Source organism: Trichechus manatus, unplaced genomic scaffold, assembly GCF_000243295.1.
Source record: "Trichechus manatus latirostris isolate Lorelei unplaced genomic scaffold, TriManLat1.0 scaffold00001, whole genome shotgun sequence".
Lineage (NCBI taxonomy): Eukaryota > Metazoa > Chordata > Mammalia > Sirenia > Trichechidae > Trichechus > Trichechus manatus.
In genome coordinates this window covers 26,910,725-26,934,593 of record NW_004443937.1, presented here as the reverse complement: position 1 = coordinate 26,934,593, position 23,869 = coordinate 26,910,725, and the positions used below count along the sequence as shown (strand labels likewise).

The following is a 23,869-nucleotide window of genomic DNA, read 5'->3' as shown; positions in this document are numbered from 1 at the left end:
CAGACTTAATGGTCTGAGACTGGAGGAACCCCAGAAAGCATGGCCTCCGGACTCTCTGTCAACCCAGCACTAAAACCATTCCCAAGGCCAACTCTTCAGTCAAATATTAGGCTGGACTATGGGACATAAAATGATACTTGTGAAGAGTGTACCTCTTAGCTCAAGTAGATACATGAGACTAAGTGGGCAGCTCCTGTCTGGAGGTGAGATGAGAAGGCAGAGAGGGTCAGGAGCTGGTTGAATGGACACGGGAAATAGGGTAGAAAGGAGGAGTGTGCTGTCACAGTATAGGGAGAGCAATTAGAGTCACATAAGAATGTATGTATAAATTTTTGTATGAGAGACTAACTTGAATTATAAACTTTCACTTAAAGTACAACGATAAAATAAAAAGACCATGTCTAGAAAGGCCACACACAGAAGTAATTAATCTCACCACATCCCTGAATCTTTTTTCTCTCAAAGCATTTGTAAGGTGAAGCTATTTGGTTGTCTCTCACACTTAAAAGCTGTTCTGTTGTAGGGATAATGTTTTGTTGACTTTTATATCCCGTTCAGAACAACACCTTTAGCAAAAATAGAGGGACAGAAGAGCCCAAAGTGTACCAGCAACCTGAAGTTTCTCAGTGTTAAGAAACCAGAGATTAAAATGATAAGTGAGAGAAGTGACGAGGGAGCCATGGATGGGCAGAGAGAGTGAGAACGTGCAGTCTCACAGTCTATGCGGAACTATTTTAAGGGGAATGGGAAACATGGTCAAGTCTGCATTAACAGCGAGATCACTGCCCTTGGCATGTGGTCGATGTACAGTCGTTTGTTAAGCTGAACTGCAGTAATTTTGTTCAGGCTTGGGATGTGTTAATATGCAGACTAACAAGCAATTACCGTATTTTTACGCAAATAAGAAATAATGTGTACCTTCTGCGTTTGTTTGCCTGTCGCGCCCTCCCCCTGGAGGCACCGTCACAAGTGCCGCCATGCCATTCCTCTTCCACATGTTGCTGTAAAAAAAATTAGCGTAGTGCACTTATGAAAATATCTCATTGGCGAGGGGCACAGCCGGCAAACAGAAGCAGAAGTTTTGGGTTATTTGTGTAAAAATACAGTATATCTGCAAACCAAAGTGGTAGGTAATTAAGTAGGCATAAATATCTAATGCTAAACTTTCTTAATAATCTCACTGATCATATTTGAGGAAGTTATGTGTATGCATAAAAGTTTGTATGACATTATTGAAAAATAGTTGTTTTTTTTCTTTGATTTAAAAATATATTTTGTCACTTTGGTGCCCTGGTGGTGCAGTGGTTAAGTGCTATGGCTGCTAACCAAAAGGTCAGCAGTTCAAATTCACCAGCTGCTCCTTGGAAACCCCATGGGGCAGTTCTGCTCTGTCCCGTAGGGTTGCTATGAGACTCGATGGTAATGAGTTTGGTTTAACTTGTTTCTTTTTGGGAAAGAAGTAAAAAGTAGTACTAATAATTGTAGTTCATAATAATTGTTATAAGCTGCTGTACAGTTGGCCGCTGACTCATGGTGATCCCAAGTACAATGAAACAAAACACTGTCTTGCACCATCCCCGTGATCATTGCAGGTCAGACCATTGTGATTCATAGGGTTTTCATTGGCTGATCTTTGGAAGTAGATCACCAGGCCTTATCTTAGTCTGTCTGAGTCTTGAAAGTTCTGCTAAAACCTGTTCAGTATCATAGCAACACGCAATCTACCTCTCACAGACTGGTCGTGGCCCAGATTAGAATTTAGGTCTCCTGCATGAAAGGAAAGAATTCTGTCACTGAACCACCACTGCGCACATATTCCAAGCTTATTCTCCAGCAATTAGTCAGTTACGTGTTAAGCGTTCTTACCTGATACTGGTTCCTGCTGTTGGTGATATCTGCTTGCAGTAAGAGTCTGTATTAGTCTGTCTCTCCAGTGGTTTGCTTTGTGACCTCAGTTCTCTGAATGATCTAAGAAGAGTTGTTGATTTTCAGTTTTCTTCATGTGAGGACAAGAGGGATGACTTCTAAGCTCTTTACATGCCAGACCAGAAACCGGAAGCTTTGGTGGTAATAACTTGGATCATTAGGTTAAGTTAGTGTGTGCCAGGTTTGTCGGCTGTAAAATAACTATTTTTCTCTTTAATGAATAAGTAAATTTGGGGAAGATACTTTGAGACTGTGAATATATCCTGTTCTTAATCCAACTTTCACATACTAGTTTTAGCATCCAAGCAAATGACTTTTGAATAATCTTTTGGTTCCCAAGCCAGATGGAATGTATTCTGTTGTATTTTAGGTAATTGAAAGTCATATTTTATGAATCCAAATAGAATTGTTCCATTATATCGCCTGAGACTAAATTTCCTTCTGAACAGTTTATATTGCAAATGACAGGGAAAAAGTTGGCAAGTATCTGCAGATTAGACTGCCACCATGCATTCTATCCTCCATTAAATCGCTTTCTCATTCCCTTCACTTAAAAACAAAACCAAAAGAACCTTCAATTGCACAAATCATCAATTAAAAATACTGTTAAAAAACAAACTTAAGCTCAAAAAAACCCAGTATGATGGGAGTATGTCAAAGGGGCACAGAAGCCAACAAAAAGAGCTCCTAATGACCAAAACTGGAACAATTAGAACAACAAAATAAGTGAAGTAGTATTGGATTATAACCCAAAGTATAAAATGAATTAACACTGCTATCAAGTCGATTCTGACTGATAGTGACCCTATAGGACAGAGTGGAACTGCCCCATAGGGTTTCCAAGACTGAAAATCTTTATGCAAGCTGACTGCCAAATCTTTCTCCTGCAGAGCTGCTGGTGGGTTTGAACTACCAACCTTTTTTTTGGGGGGGTTAGCAGCCGAATGCTTTAACCACTGCGCCACAAGGGCTCCTATAAAATGAACAGCCATACGGATATAAGTAAATGACTGAATTAATAAATAAGTTAGGTGAATAGACAAATCTCCCATGCAGAGAAATTCCAAATAATTTATGTAGTTACTTTGCCCTTCTTAAGAAGATGGCACATAACTCTCCACTCCTGAAGTGTCGGCTGTGCATGGTCACTTTCAAAGGGATTATTATGAAAAGAGTGAAAAAAGAACAACTTTTACAGTATAGGAAGCACTACCTCAGCCAGGTGATCAAGGTTAACATTAATGGTGATAAGTCATGGTTGACAGTATGTACACTTGATATAATGTGTTGAGGATTGCATTTCACCTCTGTAGTCTTCCTCCCCAAAACCCATAACTCCAGTCTAATCATGAGAAAACCTTGAGGCCAGTCCTAATTGAAAGATATCCTACAAAACACCTACCAAGTATTCATCAAAACTGTCAAGGCAGCAAAAACAAAGTCTGAGAAACTGTTGCAGTCAGGAAGAGCTTAAGGAGATATGACAACTAACTGTATAGTATCCTTGAATGGGATTCTGGAACAGAAAAAGAACATTTGGGAAAAACTAAGGAATTCTGAGTAAAGTATGGACTTTAGTTAATAATAGTATACTAATGTTGGTTCATTAACTGTGACAAATATATTAATGTAAGATGTTAATATTTGAGGAACTGGGTGTGGGGCATATGGGGACTCTCAACTATCTTTGCAATTTTTCTGTAAATCTAAAACTATTCCAAAGTAAAAATTTTAGGTAAAAAAAAAAAGAAAGTTCAAATAAGTGAAAATTTCCCTTGACTCCCACTTAATCCTATTTATTTCTCAAGAGGAGTAGATCTTTTAAGACTATGTTCTATTTCTTTACAAACATATACAATCAGAAATTTAGTGTTTTGTGTGGCTTTCATTTTATGCAAATGGGATCAAACCATATACATTGCTTTTTATAACTTGTTCTTTTTATTTTTACATCTTGGAAAATTTTCTGTCATTAGGTATAAATCATTCTTTGTAACTGCTGCACTGGTCTTAAGCAGCTATCTTGAACATTTTGCTCATATGCCCTCATGAGAATTCTGAAATATTTTGTACCCTTTGCATGTTTTTAAGTTGACATGTAGCAAAAGTTTTAAGTATTTGGAAAGCATGTGATTTTCAGAATATTTTACTTTTGATGCATAAAAATAAGTTGCATTGCTCTTTTAAATGTATCTAAATGCTTGTAAATACATAGCTTTTTGATACCCATAATCATCTAGTTTAAAAATACATGTTCTTTATCATTGGAAATTTAAGTCCTTTTTTGATTCCTTGTCTCATGCAATTCCATGTCTCATGCTACAGGACTGGGCAGCATTATCATTCTGTTATGTATAAGGTTGCCTTGAGTCAGGGCCTACTTGATGGCAGCTAAGAACAACAATAATAATACATTTTTATGCTTGAATTTTTTTTCTTGATTAAGTTATCACGTTTCTGCAACTGAATATGTATGTCAACTAAATTTTAATTTAAAAAGTTCCTGTGACTGTAAGGCTCTAAGTATTAACTTGGTCCAGAAGTGACCAAGTGACTGTCATCACAGTGACTAGTTGATCATCACAATTACTAGTTAATCAAAACACTATAAATATATTATAATTTTTGATAAATTGTTATAAACATAAAGTTGAATTTGATTGAAAATGTTTTTCTTAATGAGATGATGGGGTCTATTTTTTTTTTTTTTAATTAGATCACGAATCTGAAGAAACATTTTTTTCTTGCTAGAATGAGACAGGATTTAGCAATTTTATTCCTATTGTCTTTATAGACATACAGCCAAGAAACCTTTTTTACATAGCTCAGTATGTGCAAATGGAAGCTTTATTATGGCAATGTCCTTGATTCTTTGAGTTGTATGCTAAGAATTCTGTAGTGCAATATTATCAGAAATTATTATTAATGACCTATCAGATGACAACTCCACTATGACCTCTTTCAGTTTTGATAAAAGCAAATAATTGGAAACCATGTAACAAAAGGATTTGTTACTCAGTCATTAAGTAATTCACTTTGTTTAGGGCTTCCTTTTGTTTCATAGATTTGTAATACTTTCTTCTATCCTTCTGAAGGAAATAATGTATTTTTAAAAAAATCCTCTATTTGCTCTATCAACATTGTTTCCCTGGGTAGTATTCTCTTTGAATGTGATAACCTTTCCTTTATGGTAGTAGATTTCTTCAAATATTTGGCTACACTGTCTATTTGAGATTCCCTGTGATGCATGACTTTTCTACTGCCTGCCAAGTAGCGTATGCCAATAGCTAATCTTGTGGGTTTGAGGTTTCCCCACTCCTCCGGTTATCACCTGTCACCTGGGGAGTTTGCTCCTCTTATGCCAAAGCATCCAGCCTCTCACTGCTCCCATCAGGGGGCTGGCACAAGGCTAAGGGTTGTAGTGGTGGGAGAAGGAAGGAGGTAGGACCCACTTGGCAGCTTCTGGTGGCATCCCCAACACCCCTGCTGCTGCAAAGACTAGAGTACCCTGGAGTCCTGCTTTCCCGTGCCTTTTGCCTGTGATTTGTCCTTCAGTGTGATCTCATTTGCTTTCATCTTCCTGGTGATTTCTTGTAATTTCTGGTGCACTGGAGGGTACCCTTCTTGATTTCTAGGGATGTGTGTGTGTGTGTGTGTGTGTGTGTGTGTGTGTTTTAGGTGAAAGTTTGCAGCACAAATTACTTTCTCATTCAAACATGTATACACACATTGTTTTGTAACATTGGCTGCAATCCTTGTGATGTGTCAGCACTTTCCCCCTTTCCTTTCCACCTTGGATGCTGTGTGTCCATTCGTCCAGTTTTCCTGTCCCCTCCTCCCTTGTTATCTTTGCTTTTGGGCAGGTGTTGCCCATTTGGTCTCGTATACTTGATTGAACTAAGAAGCATGTTCTTCACGTGTGTTAATGTTTGTTTTAAAGGCCTGTCTAATCTTTGGCTGAAACGTGAACTTCAGGAGTGGCTTCAGTTCTGAGTTAGCAGGGTGTCCAGGGACCATAGTCTCGGGAGTTCCTTCAGTCTTTGTCAGACTAGTAAGTCTGGTCTTTTTTTTTGTGTGTGTGAATTTTGTTCTACATTTTTCTCCCGCTCTGTCTGGGACCCTCTATTGTGATCCTTGTCAGAACGGTCGGTGTCTGGGTAGTTGTTACTTCATTCTTTTGAACAGTCTTTTCTTCTGTTTTTAAGGACTTGTGTAGGGTGTTGAGGCTGACAGGTGTGCCTCAGTTTGCTCTCTTTTTTCCCATGCTTAATTTCTTTAATGTGCTCAGTTAAAACAAGAATTTGTGTTTGTGTGAAAGTCTTCATTTTTCATCCCCATCTCCAGCCCCCCACATTCCATTCTTTAGCAGTTACCAGTGGTGTTTGGTGTATATTCTTTCATATTTTTTTCTGTATATTTATGTGTGTATTGCTTTTTCCATAAATGCTATTATGCCATATTAACTTTTTGTTTTTCCTTCAGTATGTCCTGACATCATCTCACATTTGTACATGAAGAGCTACTTCATTTCTTTTTATGGCTGCATACTATTTCACAGTATAGTGAATTTATTGGTGGACATTTGTTATTTTCAGACTGCCATAATAAACGTCTTGTTTGCATTCACTTTTGTATACTTTTATGTCTTTTTGTGAACTAAATACCTAAAAGTGGGTTAAGTGGGATTTAAAAATTTGTTTTATTAAAAAGTTGTTCCAATTGATACTCCCTCTAATAGTGTATGAAATTATTTATTTTCCTACACCCTTGCCAACTCTGGCTATTATCAAATTTTAAGAAGCTTTTATCAATCTCGTAGCCAAAAAATGGTATCAGTTTTTGTAATTTTCGTTTTCCTGTAATCTGCATTTTTAAATGAGGCAGATTAAAAAAAATTCTTTCTTGAGCTACGAAGAACAAATCTTATAAGCTCATTGTGTGAGGGTAAGAGGGAATTTCTTTAATTTATGTGATGGAACATATTTGGCATCTCTTTGGATAAGTAAAACACAATATGTGAGACCTAGCGTGATGCCTTGTACGTAGTGTATATTTAATAAAAGTCTATTATCTTCCATTCCTTTATTTCTATCTCCTTCTTCCAATTAATTGATACTGTTTTTGGTCTGCCTTGTTCTTTTAGGTTGTTCCTCTGAGATAACAAAATGATCTTTTTCAATGAGAAGTTTATGGGAAAGATTTCCTCCTTGAATTTGTGGGGACCAGAAGATTGAACAGCATACTTTGTTGTAATTAAAAGTAAAATCTTAAATAAAAAAAAAAAAGCTAACGAAGTAAAATCTTGCATTTTATATTTTAGTAACATGTTCTAGATTTTCACTTGTTGCTTATGAAAAATGTCTCTGTGAGGTTCTTGAGAGTGATTCATAGAAAACTCTTGGGTTGGCAGGCTGACTGCAGAGCTAGGCAGGTTGCTAACATGTTGGATATAGTCTGAGACTTTCAGAAATGCTTATACATCCCCAAATTGAACTATATATTTGACGCAATCACAATAAAGATTTCATCAGGATTTTTTGTATAAATCAACAACTGATTCTAAAATTTGTCTGGAAATGCAGAACTTGAATAGCCAAAACAATTTTGAAAAAATCCCAAGTTAGAGAATTTACATTACCATCTGACTTCAAGACTTACTATACAAATGCAATAATCAAGACAGTGTAGCACTGGTGAAATGGGTAGACTTATAGATCAGTGGAACAGAATAAAGAGTCCAGAAATAACCCACACATGTATGATCAATTGATTTTTGACAAATACGCAAAGACAATTTAACAGAATATGAATAGTCTTTTCAACAAATCATACCAAAACAACTAGATGTTTTAGCAAAATATGAACCTAGACTCATACCATACATAGGATTTAACTCCAAATGTATCATAGACCTCAGTATGAAAACTATAAAACTAGAGGACACACAGGAGAATATCCTGTGACTTTGGATTAGGGAACGATTTATTGGCTACTGCACGAAAAGCATAATCCATAAAAGAAAAAGTGATGAATTAGACTTCATCAAAATTTAAAACTTCCGCTCTTCAAAAGACTCAGTTAAGAAAATGAAAAGACAAGTTACAGCCTGGGATAAAATATTTACAAAATTAATCTGACAAAGGACTGGTATTCAGAATATATAAAGAGCTCTCAAAACTCAATGTTAAGAAGACAAACAACCCAATTAAAAAATAGTAAAAGAAAGATTTTTACCATTAAGTTCACCAAAGAAGATACAGGAACGGCAGATAAGCATATGAAAAGATACTCAGCATCTTTAGTCATTAGGGAATGAGACATGACTACACACTATTAGAATGGCTAAAATTAAAAAGAGGAAGAGAAAGAGAAAGAAGTAGCCCTCTGCTTCTAGAAGCACTGCTGCTGACCTCCGTGTAATCATCCGTCCAGGAGCAGTGGTGGTGCCCTGTGCTTCCAATGTGAGAGTTGTTCTAAAAGGCCCCATGTCCTTGGGTCATATGATTTGAATCATACATAGTAAACCTCAGGTGTTTCATGATGGTTTTATTGAATTTAATGGTGATGTTTAACAATTTATAGAACAGAAAAGACAGCCTGGCTTATCTGGAAGGACTTTGCTATAGTGGTAATACTTGACAGAGCTTGGGCACTGTGGGACTTACTGCCTCAGTTCTCTTCTGTGCTTCTGAATTTTAAATTTTGGACAGATTTTTATGTGTTTAAAGCAAATGATATGAAGAGTGACAAAACTTTTACTAGTTAGATGGTAATTGGATCTGGTTTTCATTTTTCTATCAGCCACAAATAGGTAATTATTCTCCATGGTTGTTGCAGGTACTCCATCTTCTAAACCAGCAGTGCTTGCCAATGGTGATCATGAAATAAAAGGGAATGACACTACAGGTAAGTCCAAGATTCCCCAAATGTGTGGGTGAAACAGTCTCAGTAAGTGCCTTTGCGGAGGATTCCTAGTGGAAGCATATGAATTATTTGAGGATTTTATTCTTTTTTTTGCCCCCCTTGTTGGATACATTTAAACCAAGGGCTTCTGCCACATAAAACCTCCAACTAAGGCAAGAGAAGAATGACTTTCCTTTGATATTACTTGAGTAGTTTTTGCATTTATACCATTCAACAGCTAGAGCAATATTAAATGCTTTTATAGATGCAGAATAATCATCCTCAAAATACATTATATTGGAGGCCTTTGCCCAACTAGAGCCTTTTAGGTATTCTTCCCTGAATGAACACTGCCTTAGTTTGCTTTACTGGCCTCAGTGGTAGGAAACCTATGAGTTACGAATTACAAGTTCTTTCCTTTCTCTTTTGCCGACTGTCTTATTTTCCTTTATCTTTCCCGTAACTGTTGCTTTTGAAATTTGTCTCTAACTTATTCCTAGCCCATTACTTAAAAAAAATTAATTGCCATAGTCAACTCTGACTCATGGCCACCCCAGGAAGTGTCAGAGGAGAACTGTGCTCCATAGGGTTTTCAGTGGCTGATTTTTCTAAAGTAAATCACCACGCCTTTCTTCCAAGGCTCGTCTGGTTTACTCTCAAACCTCCAACCTTTCAGTTAAAGCTGAGGGTGCACCACCCAGGATGCTGAGGTTCCTGTGGGTTCCTACCACATAACAACCCCCCCACCCCCGGCATCCTTTTAGTAAGTACACTTCTCAGAGCAGTAGCAGGAATCCATAGGCATGTACTATGGAAATCTTTTTTTAGGTAGCCGATGTGAGTCATTTGCTATCAACATCAGTCTGATGTTATATTTTTATAAATTACTGCACTTAATTGCAGTTGTGATCAGGCTGACACTGTTGGCTCAAATGAGTTGTCTTCTAATGATCGAGCATATCATTCTCTGCAGAGTATGCTTTTAACTGGGACTTAACATTTGATTCACATTACACAGTGTAAGCATGAGACATGTACTGTTTCTGTGGTTCTCTTCTTGTACACGTATCTCAGCCTTAAGCCGCCATAGGATTTCTTGGTTCCTAAGGCTTCCGAAAAGCCTTCTGTTAGCAATAGCAGTTATTCCAGGATTTATTCTTTATTTCGTGATCTTAGGAAATGCTGTATCTCTATATCTCAGATTTATTGACGACAGGTCCTATTTGTCGTGAATGTTAGTTTTACCTAGTGACATGAACATCCTGATTAGCAGCTCATGAATTAAGAACGCTTTACTTTAAAAGCAAAAAACTATCAGATGTGCCACTTTCGTGAACTGAAATTTTGATATTTCTTTGATAACCGTATTCTTATGTAGTATTTACTTTTTCTCTGCCTGCTTTGAAAGTAATTGTTTATGTAGTTTTGTTTTATGAAAACATTTATACAAATATCCCCGTGATTAAAGGAAAAGAAACCTGAATGTGAACTTTATTTTAATGACTAATTTCAGCTTTCTTTAACCCATAGCCAGTGCCAGGAGAAGGAAAGGCTGGAGGGGATTGATTTGATTAAGCAGTTGTAAAAGTGGATGCCATTTTCATCCAGGAAGGAAAGAACTATCAAAACTAGGTTTCTTCTGTAGCGGGATATCAAGTCTGATCAGAAGAGTGATGAGACTCAGGCTCTATGTAGCAGTTACTCCCCACTGCCAAATCTTTATAGTGCGGGGAAAACAAAGACAAAACAGGAAAAGCAAGCAGCCTGGCCCTTACTGTTTCAAGATTTTAGTTCCCTAGAGACTAGAAAGAACCCAGCTGTTTTTGAACTACCCAGGACCTTATAAGAGCAGGTCTTCCTGCTTGTGGATACCTCTCTACCCTCAGGTAGAGTATGGCTTACACAACAGGGTGGATGTTTGGGTTTTGAATTTGACCTCTTAACTGTATTGCTTTACTGAAAATGTGCATGTTTTCTTGCGGGGAGGAGGGAGTAGGGAGTCAAGGGTGCATGTTTTTGGAGCATGTTGTGACTTTATTCTAATTTGGCCATCACTAACGAGCATCTAGCTCAATGCCATTTTGAAAATTCTGATTTCTGTTTCCTTCAGAACTTTATCTGTAGTCCTAAGAGGAGGCCAGCTCCACTGATGGCATATAAAGGGTTTATGAGCACCTTGCTATGTTGAACTTGCTGTTTACTAATGACCTGTGCTTTTCCGCCCTTTCCTTCCCCTTCCTACTTCTTCCTCCCTTTCTATTTTTCTCCTCCTAGAAGCCTAGCGTGTATCTCAACACTGGGGCTGCTGCAACACCAGACCAGTGATCTTTCCTAAGCATCGTTACACTTCTAAAACCTTCAGCATTTTGCAGAGCTTTGCTTTTCCTTCCTGGACACGATTTAGAAGAAGCTGGGGGTAGTTCTCCGGGGCCTGTTTCTCCTGATGCCTGAGCAAACCACCTGCTTCCTTTTGTGCTCTGCAGGGCTTGTTGGAACTTCCTTTCCCTTTGTGAACACAAAGTGCAAGACGATTCTTTTTAATTTTAGTATTTTTATAAAAATCATCTAATATCTTTTATTTCTTGTTCTTTTTTTTAAAATTCATTTTATCATTCAATTCAATCTCACATTTTTCTTTCTTTAAACATTTTTAGTTGGCCTTTTTCATTTGGTTTTCAAATCTTCACCACGAATCAGGATATTGTAACACCAAATGAGAACGTGTGCTTTCATAAAGGGGTTGAGTCCACCAGAACTGCAGTGAACCTCCCTTTTCCTCCGCTTCCCCTTTACCTCTGTAAGCTTGCTTTTAGGGGTGATTCATTTTTCAGGAGGAACCTGGTAGTGCAATGGTTAAAGCATTCTCCTGCTAACCAGACAGGTCGGTGGTTTGAACCCACCAGCCGCTCCACGGAAGAAAGATGTGGCAGTTGGCTTCCGTAAAGATTTACAGCCTTGGAGACCACATGGGGCAGTTCTACTCTGTCCTGTAGGGTCGATATGAGTCGGAATTGACTCCACGGCAGTGGGTGTGGGGTTTTTGGGAATCTTTCACTCTACTTAAGTTTCTCTCCACCTTACTAAAATCTGAATAACAATAGCTATTTTAATTTAAAGCTTTCTAATTTAGAGTGACTGATTAAACTTTAAAAAATATTTCCCCAGATTAAATCATCTGTTGTCATTTGCAGTTGAGCCAAAATTGTTTTTATTATTAAATTAATCATCTGTTTATCTAGGCTTAGATTTCCCCTAAAAATTTGACAACCTTATTCTTGTGTGTGGGATTTTATAACCAAAGTTACTTTTAACATGATAATGAACTATCAAAGTAAGAATTGAGAAGTTAAATAAAATGGAACCAAGTTATAATGTGCTTGAATCCTGTATGATTAGAATAGTGAGATGTTGATACAGATAGAAAACTTTTTCTGTAACAACACCAGAATGAAACTAAGTTGTGACACATTTAAGAAACACAAGCAATTCATCAGGTTTCTAATGAAATGATTATGTGATTGGACTTAAACTGTGTTTAGGATTAGTATCTCTTTGAACTCTGGAGGTACCTTTACACAGCATACAGGTGGGATTTGTGGATCACACATGGACATGTGTTTAAAATCCTTAACCTTGAACGTTAGCATTTACATTCACACATTCTAATATTCCTCACACTCTAAGAATGGTTGAAATGAGACTTTCTTATTTTTGTTCATTTTTCCAAACCAATAGCTTAAAAAGTCTAGAACTATTTGGGATAAGTACTGTGGAACTTTTACAATGAAAAGCTTTGATCAGAGTTTTGGATATAGAATATGAAACACGACCGTGTTATGAAGTCTTAGAAGAATTTTGGTTTAGGATCTGGAATGTGAAATACTCGTTTTAATTTTCTGTCATCTTACTGATTATGGAGGTTTTTATAACCTCTAAGCTACCGATTTTTTCAGGTTAAAAGAAATAAAGTGTCACCATCTTCTGAGGAAGATTTGTACATTGTTTTAGACCCTCCGATATAAAACCACTTCTGGATGGTAAAAGCAGAATACCGTAAAAGTTTTAACCTAGTCTTTACAATTCCTTCTGGAATTTAGTAAGCAATTCCCTCTTGTACAAGGATCTTAGAGGAGGATTTCTCTGCCAAGAATTCCTTCTATTAGTTCTGGACAGGAGAGACACAGTTGACAAAATATGGAAAGTCTTACCATAGGAGAGCACACCTTGAAATAAAACACAACTCTTTCCCTTTGGTGTGCAGTTGTTTAACAAGTTATTGTTGTTGTTTTTGGCCAGGGAACTTTGTAAAACTAGTAGCGCTAGCTTCTTGAAATCAGGTTTGAAGCTATTCTCTCAATTCTAACCAGTCTCTGTAGCTGGTCTCAGTGACAGGTAGGCAGAGGAACCTGAGTGCAGCTCTCCTGATGCAGTAGTCAAAGGCACACACTCGCTTCATCACTGACATTGATTTATTCCACTTTTATTTCCTTTCCATTGTTTATTTTTGTTTGAAATTTGTTTTTTTCCAAATATGTTTTCTGTTTGAATTTATGGAATTGTTGAAATTTGCTACAAACAGCCAACTAAAATTTGGTGTATATTGTTAGCTCCATTTGTTTTACTTGGATGTTTCATTTTGAAAGAAATAAATTCAGTGTTTCACACAGTTTCATATGAGGTTGCGAGTCCCATAATGTAATGCTGTACTGCCATGATGGCCACAGTGGAGTGGCCCAGTCTCTCACTGGTGAGGCAGCCAGATTGGTTGATGTTGCTTTGTTGAAATGTGATGTTTCTTATATGCGCTCTCTCTCTTTTTCTTTTCTGGCCCAGTGTTGAAGATGTAGAACTTTGTTTTTTAAGTGATATTTTTATAGCTTTGTTCATATACCTAAGTTTGTATTTTTTGTGACTTTAGATTCCAGTAGTTTGTATATTGGGACATTTTAATGTGATCATTGTGCTAAATAAATTGCACTAATAAACATCTTACATTAACACCTCACAGACTGGATTTGGTTGGGGTCTTAATTATTGTAATATAATGTGACTATGACACAAGTTTGGTAAATAAAGATTCTTGAGGCATGAGTTGTCAGTCTAACAAAGCCTCTAATCCTACCCATTATAATTCCATAAATGTAAGACTTTTTACTTTTTCCAAGCACTTTCACTTATTGTTTTTGACTCTGAGAGTAAACTCCCTTTCATCCAGAATCTGTAAGAGTCAAGAAGCTCAAATGACTGATATCTAGTAATAATAATACCGAATAGCATCTGGTGAGAAAGATAGTTGGTAGAGTGGCAGTAAGAAGTTATCTCATAGCATGTCAGTTACTGTTAGATCACTTCTGCTACTTCATGTGTACGTAGTGCAGTCCAGTTAAAGTTCATGTTCATGGCTTTCTAAAGTGCCTTATGAATCATCAAATAGGACTTGCTATATATAATAACGTTTTAATTTTGTAAGTTTATTATTTGATAATCCAGTATGCTGTATCTAGGAAGAATTTAACAGAATGCCCAATTCCCTAGCCATTCTGGGTGTTTCTTTACAATAGATAGGTTTGCAAATACAATATGTTGACTAAATTAAGACATTGAAAGGATTCTAAGCCTGAGGTAATTTGCATGGCGTAGAGAGCTTTTTCAGCTAGGCAGACATTTCTTTTTATTAAGAAAGCTTAATTTAATGTTCTTACGTTTCCTTTTATTAAGAGAGCTTAATGATTTATTGTTCTTAGTTTGAAGCACAAGAATTTAAATACTATAAGGAATAATTTACAATCCTTACTACATTTTTCATACTCTACCCACCCGTTGCCATGTTGTCGATTCCAACTCATAGCGACCCTATAGGACAGAGTAGAACTGCCCCATAGGGTTTCCAAGGCTGTAAATCTTTACGGAAGCAGACTGCCACATCTTTCTCCTATAGAGCGGCTGGTGGGTTTGAACCGCTGACCTTTCTGTTAGCAAACAAGCACTTAACCATGGCACCACCAGGGCTTCTGCCTTTCTCAGAGATACTTAAAATTAAAATTTTTGGTGATTTGGAACAATTCTTGGATTTTATTAGTGTTTCATTCTTGATGAGAGTCATGAAACCTGACTGACTACATTTAGGTTATTCCTTCTTGTTGACCTGATAATATGGTGGACCTGGGAGGCTAGATAGTGTTCTGAGCAAAGACACAGGACTGGTGGGGAAGGCACAGAGTGTTAGTTTTGTTCTTAAGTCAGGCATAAAACTGGATTATCCTCAATTTTTTATCTATGCTTTTCCATTAGAGTGAAGGCTTACCAAGACTTTACCACAAATTATTTGTGGAATAAACCTCTGTGGAGGTAAATTGCTGTTACTTACAGTCTTTGGGGCTAGGTGCAATGTAGTACATGCTCCACAAATGGCACTGTTAACTGGTTGTTTTCATTGTGATCGGAGTAGGTAGATGGCTTTTTGGTAGATGTGATAACTGCTCTAAATGGGATAATACGGTGTCAGTCCAATCCCTCAGGTCACACCAGCAGTGGAATAGTAAAACCACTTTGTTGGAATGCCATGACAGTGAAGGTATCCTAGGTGCTTCACCCCTGTCTCTTGTATCATCAGATAGAATGCAAAGGATTTAGCATTAGAAAAATTCTGAAGCACCAAAAATGTGAAGTCTTAACAGAAAAATAAATCTGTTGTATTTAGAGGTTCTAAACAGCTATTTCAGCCTATCCATAAATTGGTGTTACAACTCATAAATGAAATCTGAACAAAGCTACACATTGTGTTCTTAGATATGTACACATGGTGAGATGTCCTTTATTTTTCCCCCTCCCCAAACCCTGAAAACAAAGCTTTAGTCCTATTCTTTCATTTTGTAGATACAAGTTACATATTGGAGACACATCAGTAAAATACCAACACCTAACGGTTCTTAAAGCTTTCTTGATTCATGAATTTCTGATAAAAATATAGAACCTCTTCCCAGAAAAATCTATATATACGTATTAATACAATATATTACACTTACTTCTAGGGTATTTAGGACTCCCTTGAAACCAGCTCATGGACTGAAATTAAGAACCCTTCATCTAAGTAAAGCATTTAATTATACTGTGAGCCATTTGGTTTCATTTTCTATTGGGGTTTTGTATTGAGTAACATAAAATAGCTTCTTCCTGTGCTTTGAGTGAGTCCATAATTCTGATATGTTTTTTAGACATAACTTTGTTTATATGATTCACTTAGCACTGTAGAATGAGCCGAAAGTCATATATAGATAATAGAATATTTTCTTTTTTCTTTATGTGTAATTCCATAAGTAATAAATCATACATTCTCCTTATGAAAAATAAAAGCATTATAGATAGAACCACACCCTATCAGAGACCAGAGGATTTTTACTCACAGAACTGCTAATCATCCACACAGATACTGTAAATTGATATTGTATTTTTAGTGATTTCTAGACTTGAACCAGTTTTTCTATCTGATATATCTCATTAATAATAAGGATAACTGTTATTTATATAACACATTAGAGTTTGTAAAGCTCTTTTGAATAAATAACAGTATATCCATTTTGCCTTTGAATAGGTAGAAGTTAGGTTAATAATAGAGCTGGAAATTGAACCTAGTCTAAGGAGAAGCCAGTGGATCTTCTTAAATACTAACCAAACATCAGAAAGGCAGTTGGAAGGAATGGACCCTTAAAGGTCTGTTTTAAGGCCTGTCTTAGGCTCTACTTTTTTGAGGAACATCCAAGCTGAAGGCAAGGGCTTTGCGTGTAGGTAGTTTTTGAGAAGTGATCCCAGGGAATAGGAGACTGGGAAAAGTGAAATTGGAAAGAGAAAATGCCAATTCAATGAAGCAGTTAACCTAGTTACTGCTGTGGGCAGCAGGGGCGTAATCCTCTTGGAACCTTTTGAGGATCTGTGTCTGAGTTACAGAGTAACAGAATTGTTGTGGTGATGGTTGTTATTTACCATCATATTGATTATGTTGGCCAGTTGGGTAGCATTTATTCACCATTTGCCATCTGTCATTGTACTTCTAGTTTGCATTTGCAATGCCAGGCTGCTTCCAGCAGATGTCCCACCTCTGGCATCAGAGAAGCTGTGGGGCAGAAAACTCTGGTTTAACAGAATTGTTTTGTGTCATCGAGTCGATTCTGACTCATAGTGACCCTACAGGACAGAGTAGAACTGCTCCATAGGGTTTCCTAGGCTGTAATCATTACAGGAGCAAATTGCCAGATCTTTTTTCTCGTGGAGTCACTGGTGTGTTTGAACCACTGACCTTTCTGGTTAGTGGCTGAATGTTTCAACCATTGCGCCACCATGGCTCCTTTTAGCAGAATTGTTGTTTGCCATCGAGTTGATTCCAACTCATAGTGGCCCTATAGGACACAGTAGAACTGCCCCGTAGGGTTTCCAAGGAGTGGCTGGTAGATTTGAACTGCTGACCTTTTGGTTAGCATCCTGAGCTCTTAAGCATTTCGCCACCAGGGCTCCATTTGTCAAATCACACCTTGATGCTGCAGTCATAGCTGGAGTAAAAGATGAACTAAAGAGATGTGAGGTGGAGGCTCAAGAGGTGTCCAGTGTGAAGTGAATTCAAACTGAGATTCTATTAAGATTTATCTGCTTTATGCCTCACCATAGAGGATGAGATATATGGACTTTTATAAAGGGAAATTTGAAGGAATGCCATCTATCATGGAACTAATTCCTAAGTCTAATTGCTAGAAACTGTAAAACTAGCCGTAGGAATTTATTTTAGAATTTCCCATCCTAATGTTTTCTTCTAAAGTCAGTTTCGTTAGTTTCTGTCTCTGTAGGAGTTTGTACATTTTATCTAGGTCATGTAATTTGTTGGTATACAATTGTTCATAGTATTCCCTTATAATCCTTTTTATTTCTGTAAGGTTGGTAGTGATGGTGCCCTTTCATTTCTGATTTTGTTAATTTGAGTCTTCTGTCTCTTTTTCTTGATCAGTCTAGCTGAGGATTTGCCCATTTTTGTTGATCTGTTCAAAGAATTTTTTCTTTCGTTGAGTTGTCTCTATTTTATTTATTTCCACTCTTAATCTTTATTGTTTACTTTGTTCTGCATGCTTGGGGTTTCTTTTGTTCTTTTTTTTTTCCTAGTTTCTTAAGGTGGAAGTTTATGTTATATGGTTATAAATTTTCTTCTAAGCATTGCTTTAGCTGCATCTCGTAAGTTTTGGTATGTTGTATTTTCATTTACCTCAGAGTATTTTCTCATTTCCTTGTGATTTCTGCTACTACTCATTGGTTATTTAGGAGTGAATTTCCCAAATTTCTTTCTGTTATTGATTCCTAATTTCATTGCATTATGATTGCAGGACATATTTTGTATGATTTTGATCTTTTTTAATGTGGTGAGATTTGTTTTGTGGTGTAACATATGGTCTGTCCTGGAGAATGTTTCATGTGTGCTTGAGAAAAATGTGTATTCTCATGTTATTGGATGGAGTATTCTCTTGATGTATGTTAGGTCTCAGTGAGTTATAGTGTCGTTCAGGTCTTGCTTTTTCCTTGTTGGTATTCTGTCTAGTTGTTTTGTTCATTATTGAAAGTGGGGGTATTGAAGTCTCCAACTCTTGAATTGTCTGTTTCTCCCTTTGTTTCTGTTAGTTTTTGCTTCGTGTGTTTTGGGGCTCACATCTTAATGTTTTAAAGGGGAATCTGAATAATATAATTAACTTTTACATGCTTTTTACATTGTTCAAGGATTACCATAATTCCTCATGAAAATTCTGGGGTGTGGATAAGAAGGATGCACTTAAATGATTACTACAACCATGAACTAGAACCTTCTAAAACAGCAGTGAAATGTCAGTCACTAACCTTACAGACCTCTTCAGAATTAAAGTAATGCTTTATATGTTAGTTGCCTCGTGGGTTTGTTATAGTTTGTCCAGATGCAGAGAAAAATGCACAGATACGTAAACACTATAACGTAAGGCTTGATTATTTAAATGCTAAACAGTGTTATAAGGAACATTTTGTAAGATCAAATGTAATATTGGTTAAATTCCATGTGGAGTTTGGATGAGAACTAAGGAAATTTGAAATTCTAATAATTGAATGCCAAATGATGCTTTTTAGATAGTAAGAGAATACTAAATTTCTAGATTGGAGAGATTCATGTGAGTCTTTTGGTTTCCAGGGTATTAAGTGAGGGAATGGACTAGATCAGTGGTTATTTGTTGATAAATTTAGCAATCTATTAGAGTTACCTGGGCACATTATTTAGAAATATATATTCTGGGACTCTGCCTTAGTCCTACAGAAACAATTTCTGGGGCCCACGAGTTTATATGTTTTTTAAAGCTCCCAGAGTGATTTTGATCATGAGCCAAATTTGGGAACTTCTGGGCTAGGCGGTCAAGCTCTTTTCATGCATTTAAATATTTACTGAGCCTCTGCTATGTGTCAGGCACCTTTTAAAGGTACTAGAGATAGATCTGTGTACCAAATAGACATAAAGAAATTCAATGGGGTGTCTTTGCCTAACACTGTTAGCCAAGATTGTAACAAGTTAACTCTTGTGATCCTGAGCCACTTGATATCTTTGGGTCCACTTAAACTCAGATGGAAATTATCCACATAGGTTAATGAATTTGGGGTAAAGAGGAAACAAGTGATCCTGGAAACTTGTACTACTGTACCTTCATTTGTTCAGGAAAACTGTGTGACCACAACAGACAAATACCAAGGAGCTTTTCTTTTACCTTATAGATGGCTCCTAGTTTCCTTGACTGCTTCCTCTTTCTTTTCTTGACCTCTCATTGGAGGCCCAAGGCAAAGCCTTGAACTCCTTTCCTTATTAACATTCACCCCCTTAGTGATCTCATCCATCCTCATGGCTTTAGATACATTCATACGCTAATAATCTAAAATTAGTATCTCTAGTTTAGACCTGCCTCCCAAACTCTGGAGTCATACATCTGACTACTGGAAATCTCCGTTTGTACATAGAGTTGACATCTCAAATTTGAGAGGTACTAAACTGAACTGCTAAGGATCCTTAGTGGTGCAATGGTTAAGCGCTCGGCTGCTGACCTAAAAGTTGGTGGTTTGAACCCACCCAGTGACTCTGTGGAAGAAGGACCTGTCGATCTGCTTCCATGAAGATTAGAGCCAAGAAAACCCTGTGGGGCAATTCTACTCTTGTCACATGGGGTCAGAATTGACTCCATGACACCCAACAATGACAAACCAAACTCTGATCCCTCCACCTGCAAGCACTGCAAACAGAAGAAGAAGAAGAAACTCTTGCTTCCCCATCTTATTAAATGGAAACTCCGTCCGTCTGGTTGCTTAGGGTAAAATGCTTGGCTTCCCCTTTATTCCTCTCTTTCTCTCACACCTCACATCTAGTTTGTCAGAAAAATAGATCTAGAACGTGATCGCTTCTCACCATTTTCATCGTTCTCTCCGTTATTGGTCTCTCTACTTCCAAATTAGTCTGCCTGCTTCCACTTGTGTGCTCTCTGTAGTGTATACTCAACAACATCCGGAGTGATCTTGTATATAGATCCTCTTATTCTTTTGCTCAGAACCCTCCAGTGGCTTCCCATGTCAGAGTAAAAGCCAAAGTCCTATGACCAAAGACCACAGGCCTTTTAATACCCCTGTTGCCTCTCTGACCATATCTCCTCCTAGTTCTTCCCTTTGCTTACTTTGCTTCACTGATGTCCTTGCTGCTGTACCTTGGACAACCAGGTGGTCCCCTGCCCTGGGCTGTGAGCAGGAGCTGATTCCTCTGCCTGGAATGCTCTTCCCTCAGGGTATGCACATGGTCTGCTCGCCACCTTCTCAGTGAGTCCTCTGACCATCTTATTAAAATTGTACCCCTTTGTTTTTGTATCCCTCTTCTCTGCTGTAATTTTTCTCCGTGGCATTTGTCACTTTCTAATAATTTGTACTGTTTATTTATCTTGTTTGTCTTTCTCCACTAGAGGAGAAATATCATGAGAGAGACAGAGATTTTATTTTGATATCTCCTGTGGTCTAGCACCAAAAACAGTGCCTGGCATATTGTAGGTGCTCAGTAGCTATTTATTGAAATGAATAACTTTGTTGAATGTCTAATGAAAATTAAGTTCAATGCTCTGAAAGAAAGAAGTGTGGTTCTAAGAAAGGAGTCTGTCCTAGATTGGCAGTGATTATCTGTGCTAAGATGGAAAGGGTGAAAGGAAGTAGGTGAAGGGGAGGGTGGGAGGATGCAGTCATTGAGACACTGATAGAAGCAGAGAGAAGAGCTCTGTGGAAGGAACAAGAAGCAGATTTTCTCTGGCAGTGGAAGGGGATTTTTGCTATCACATATTTCCTGTTTCTTTCTAACACGTATCAGGACTTTTGCCCATAGAACCCTTGCTATGTTTCTGTAGCATGTAAGAGATGTGCTAGGGAATCTTTTAATTTATCCATGGTACAGACATTCCCCTCCTCTCTTCATTGAGTAAGATAGGGGCAAAGCCTGAGTATGTGCCTTTTAGCTCATTGCCCATAGCCCCGACAGTTCTCTTCAGTTTTAAGTTTACAATGACTTTCCATTTCCGTCTTTACCTAACACGTTTTCATGACTAAAGCATTATCACTGTGGTTTTTTTTTTCTTTTAATTTAAACCTTTGTGCTGTGATCTTTTTATGCTACTGAAAAAAATTACAAACTTTCATTTAGACCATAATGACTGTTACGTTCAGTGTTGAAAAGAGCAAGAGTCCACTGTGCTGTTTTGCTTGTAAACAGAAAGAAATTTTTGTATTTTAAGAAGTTGCATAAGCAGCTTGATTATGCTGCTTTCCTTTCTCTTCACCAGCATTTTTCTCTTGAGTAGATGAGCCTTTCTGTTTGTTTCAGGCCTCATATGGGAGAAGAAAGTTAAGGGCAAGACAACTATATTTGTAATAATTTTTGCCAGGTTATTGCTAAACGTCTTTCTGGGAATAACTCCTTGAGTGATTTGTTTCTGTTTGAGAAAGCTGTGGAAAGAGCAGGCCTAGCTCTACCACCTATTTATTAGCTTTGGTCTCTTAGGCAAGTTATTTGCCGCTTTTGAGCTTGAGGTTCCTGCTCTATAAAAGGAGAACTAGTAATAAAATAATTGCTTAGATTGAGAGACAGAAAACTATTTTCACTGCTCTGTGACCTAGTTGAAAGGCTTAACAAATGTAGGATGATATTAGGATGATGATTAATGTCCACAAAGAAAGTCCTTACAGGTTCAACTCATTGTTTGCTTCTGCCAATAAATCATCCACTGTTTGGCTGTCAGCTCCTATTCCTACTTAAATGGTTGTATAATAGCCTTTTAACTGGGTGTAACTAGAGCATGTCCGGTCCATAGTGTCTTTGGAGATGCTCGATTTCTAGACGACAAAACTGAAGGTGAACTTCAAAGGTGAACTACCAGGCTGACTAAAAGAAGAGCTTTTGTTTTGTTTCTTCTGAGAAAATTAACTTAGGATTTTGTCACTGCTGGCAAGGCTGATCCTCCCGTGGATTTTCAGCAACTTAAAATGAGATGAGAAGACACAAAGCTTTGTAAATTGTCAGTTTAACTATTGAAGTTAAACTCTTTAGAGGCCTTCTAAGAGTTCTGCTTTCTGGTTAATAAAAGTTAATATTTCTGGTCTTCAGTTTTTCTGTGTAAAATAAAGAGGTATTCTGCTGCTGCTACTGTTTTACTGTTGCTGAACAACAAAGATCCAGTATGTTGTCTCTTGCACATGGTAGCTTTTTGAATTAGAGATTAAAATGTGCCTTTTGATTTACTTTCTTTGGGTTAAACATCTCTCATTTCCCCATTTTTTTCCTGCTATGTGTTTTTAAGCCATTTCATTGTTCTGAATGTCCTCTCGGTTAGGTTTTTATTTTCTCAGTATCTAAATTAGTGAGAGTCTAGTCAGGAGACAGAAATCACACAGTAATTTGAACAGAGAAGGCGTAACATAAACAGCTATTAATTCATAAGAGGAAATTAACTACTAAGGGGTAAAGAGAACCCTAGAGAATACAGGAATGACAGATATAGGGAGAAGTCACTACCCCTAGGGCCGAGGCAGAGTATACATGCAAGGAGCAAATTTGGAAGAGCACCCTCCTCCCCTAAAGCTGGTTTTATATTTTAGAGAAAGTCTTTACTAGATGGCGAAGATGTTTGCTGAGGTGCTACAGGCTGAGGTTGGCAAACAGGAAACTGTCCATGAGGGTACTGCTGAATCACTGGGAAGCCATATTGGGGCACTAGTGGAACTTGCCTGGGCCCTCTACTAATCTGAACATTTTGTCAGCTGATGAAGGAGAAATGTTTATAGAGTCCAGCTCCATTATCACAGCAGGGCATTGAAAGGTAGACTTGGAGCTGAATGTCAATAAATTGATCACTGGCACAATCTGTGGCTGCTTAACTTCCATATGCACTTTTCTACACACATTTGAACTCCTGTATATTAAAAAAACAACTCATGTTTTCACTTAACAAGCTACAGCTGTCTTTCGTATGCATGAGATTCTCTTTCCCCAAAATGAGGAGACACTCAATCCCTATAGTCACTGTGTCCATCGCAGCCTACATTAATCACTTCTCAAATCCAGTCTGTCATGGTTTGAATTATGTCCCCCCAAAAATTTGTGTTATCAGTTTGGCTGGGCCGTGATTCTCGGTATTGTGTGATTTTCCCATGTGTGGTAAATCTTGCCTCTATGATGTTAATGAGGGAGGATGGGTGGCAGTTGTGTTAGTAAGGCAGGACTGGATCTGCAAGACTGGATTGTGTCCTGAGGCAATCTCTGGAGATACAAAAGACAGAAGTGAGCAGTGAGACAGGGGGACCTCATACCATCAAGAAAGCAGTGCTGGGAGCAGAGCGCGTCCTTTGGACTGGAGTCTCTGCGCAGAGAAGCTCCTAGTCTGGGGGAACACTGATGAGAAGGCCAAGAGAGAGAGAAAGCCTTCCCCTGGAGCTGACGCCCTGAATTTGGACTTTTAGCCTACTTTGACTGTGAGGA

General features: G+C 37.7%; 1 protein-coding gene across 9 annotated transcripts in view; it reads left to right on the top strand.

Annotated features, from left to right (window-relative positions):
* Window positions 1-23,869, top strand: part of LOC101340867 (microtubule-associated protein 4) — a 223,759-nt gene that overhangs the window by 103,422 nt on the left and 96,468 nt on the right. For all 9 annotated transcript variants that reach the window (XM_023726525.1, XM_023726546.1, XM_023726528.1 and 6 more), the window contains one exon: window positions 8,764-8,832. In XM_023726525.1, coding sequence (XP_023582293.1) covers window positions 8,764-8,832 — 69 coding nt within the window. The remainder of the gene's footprint in view (window positions 1-8,763; window positions 8,833-23,869) is intronic.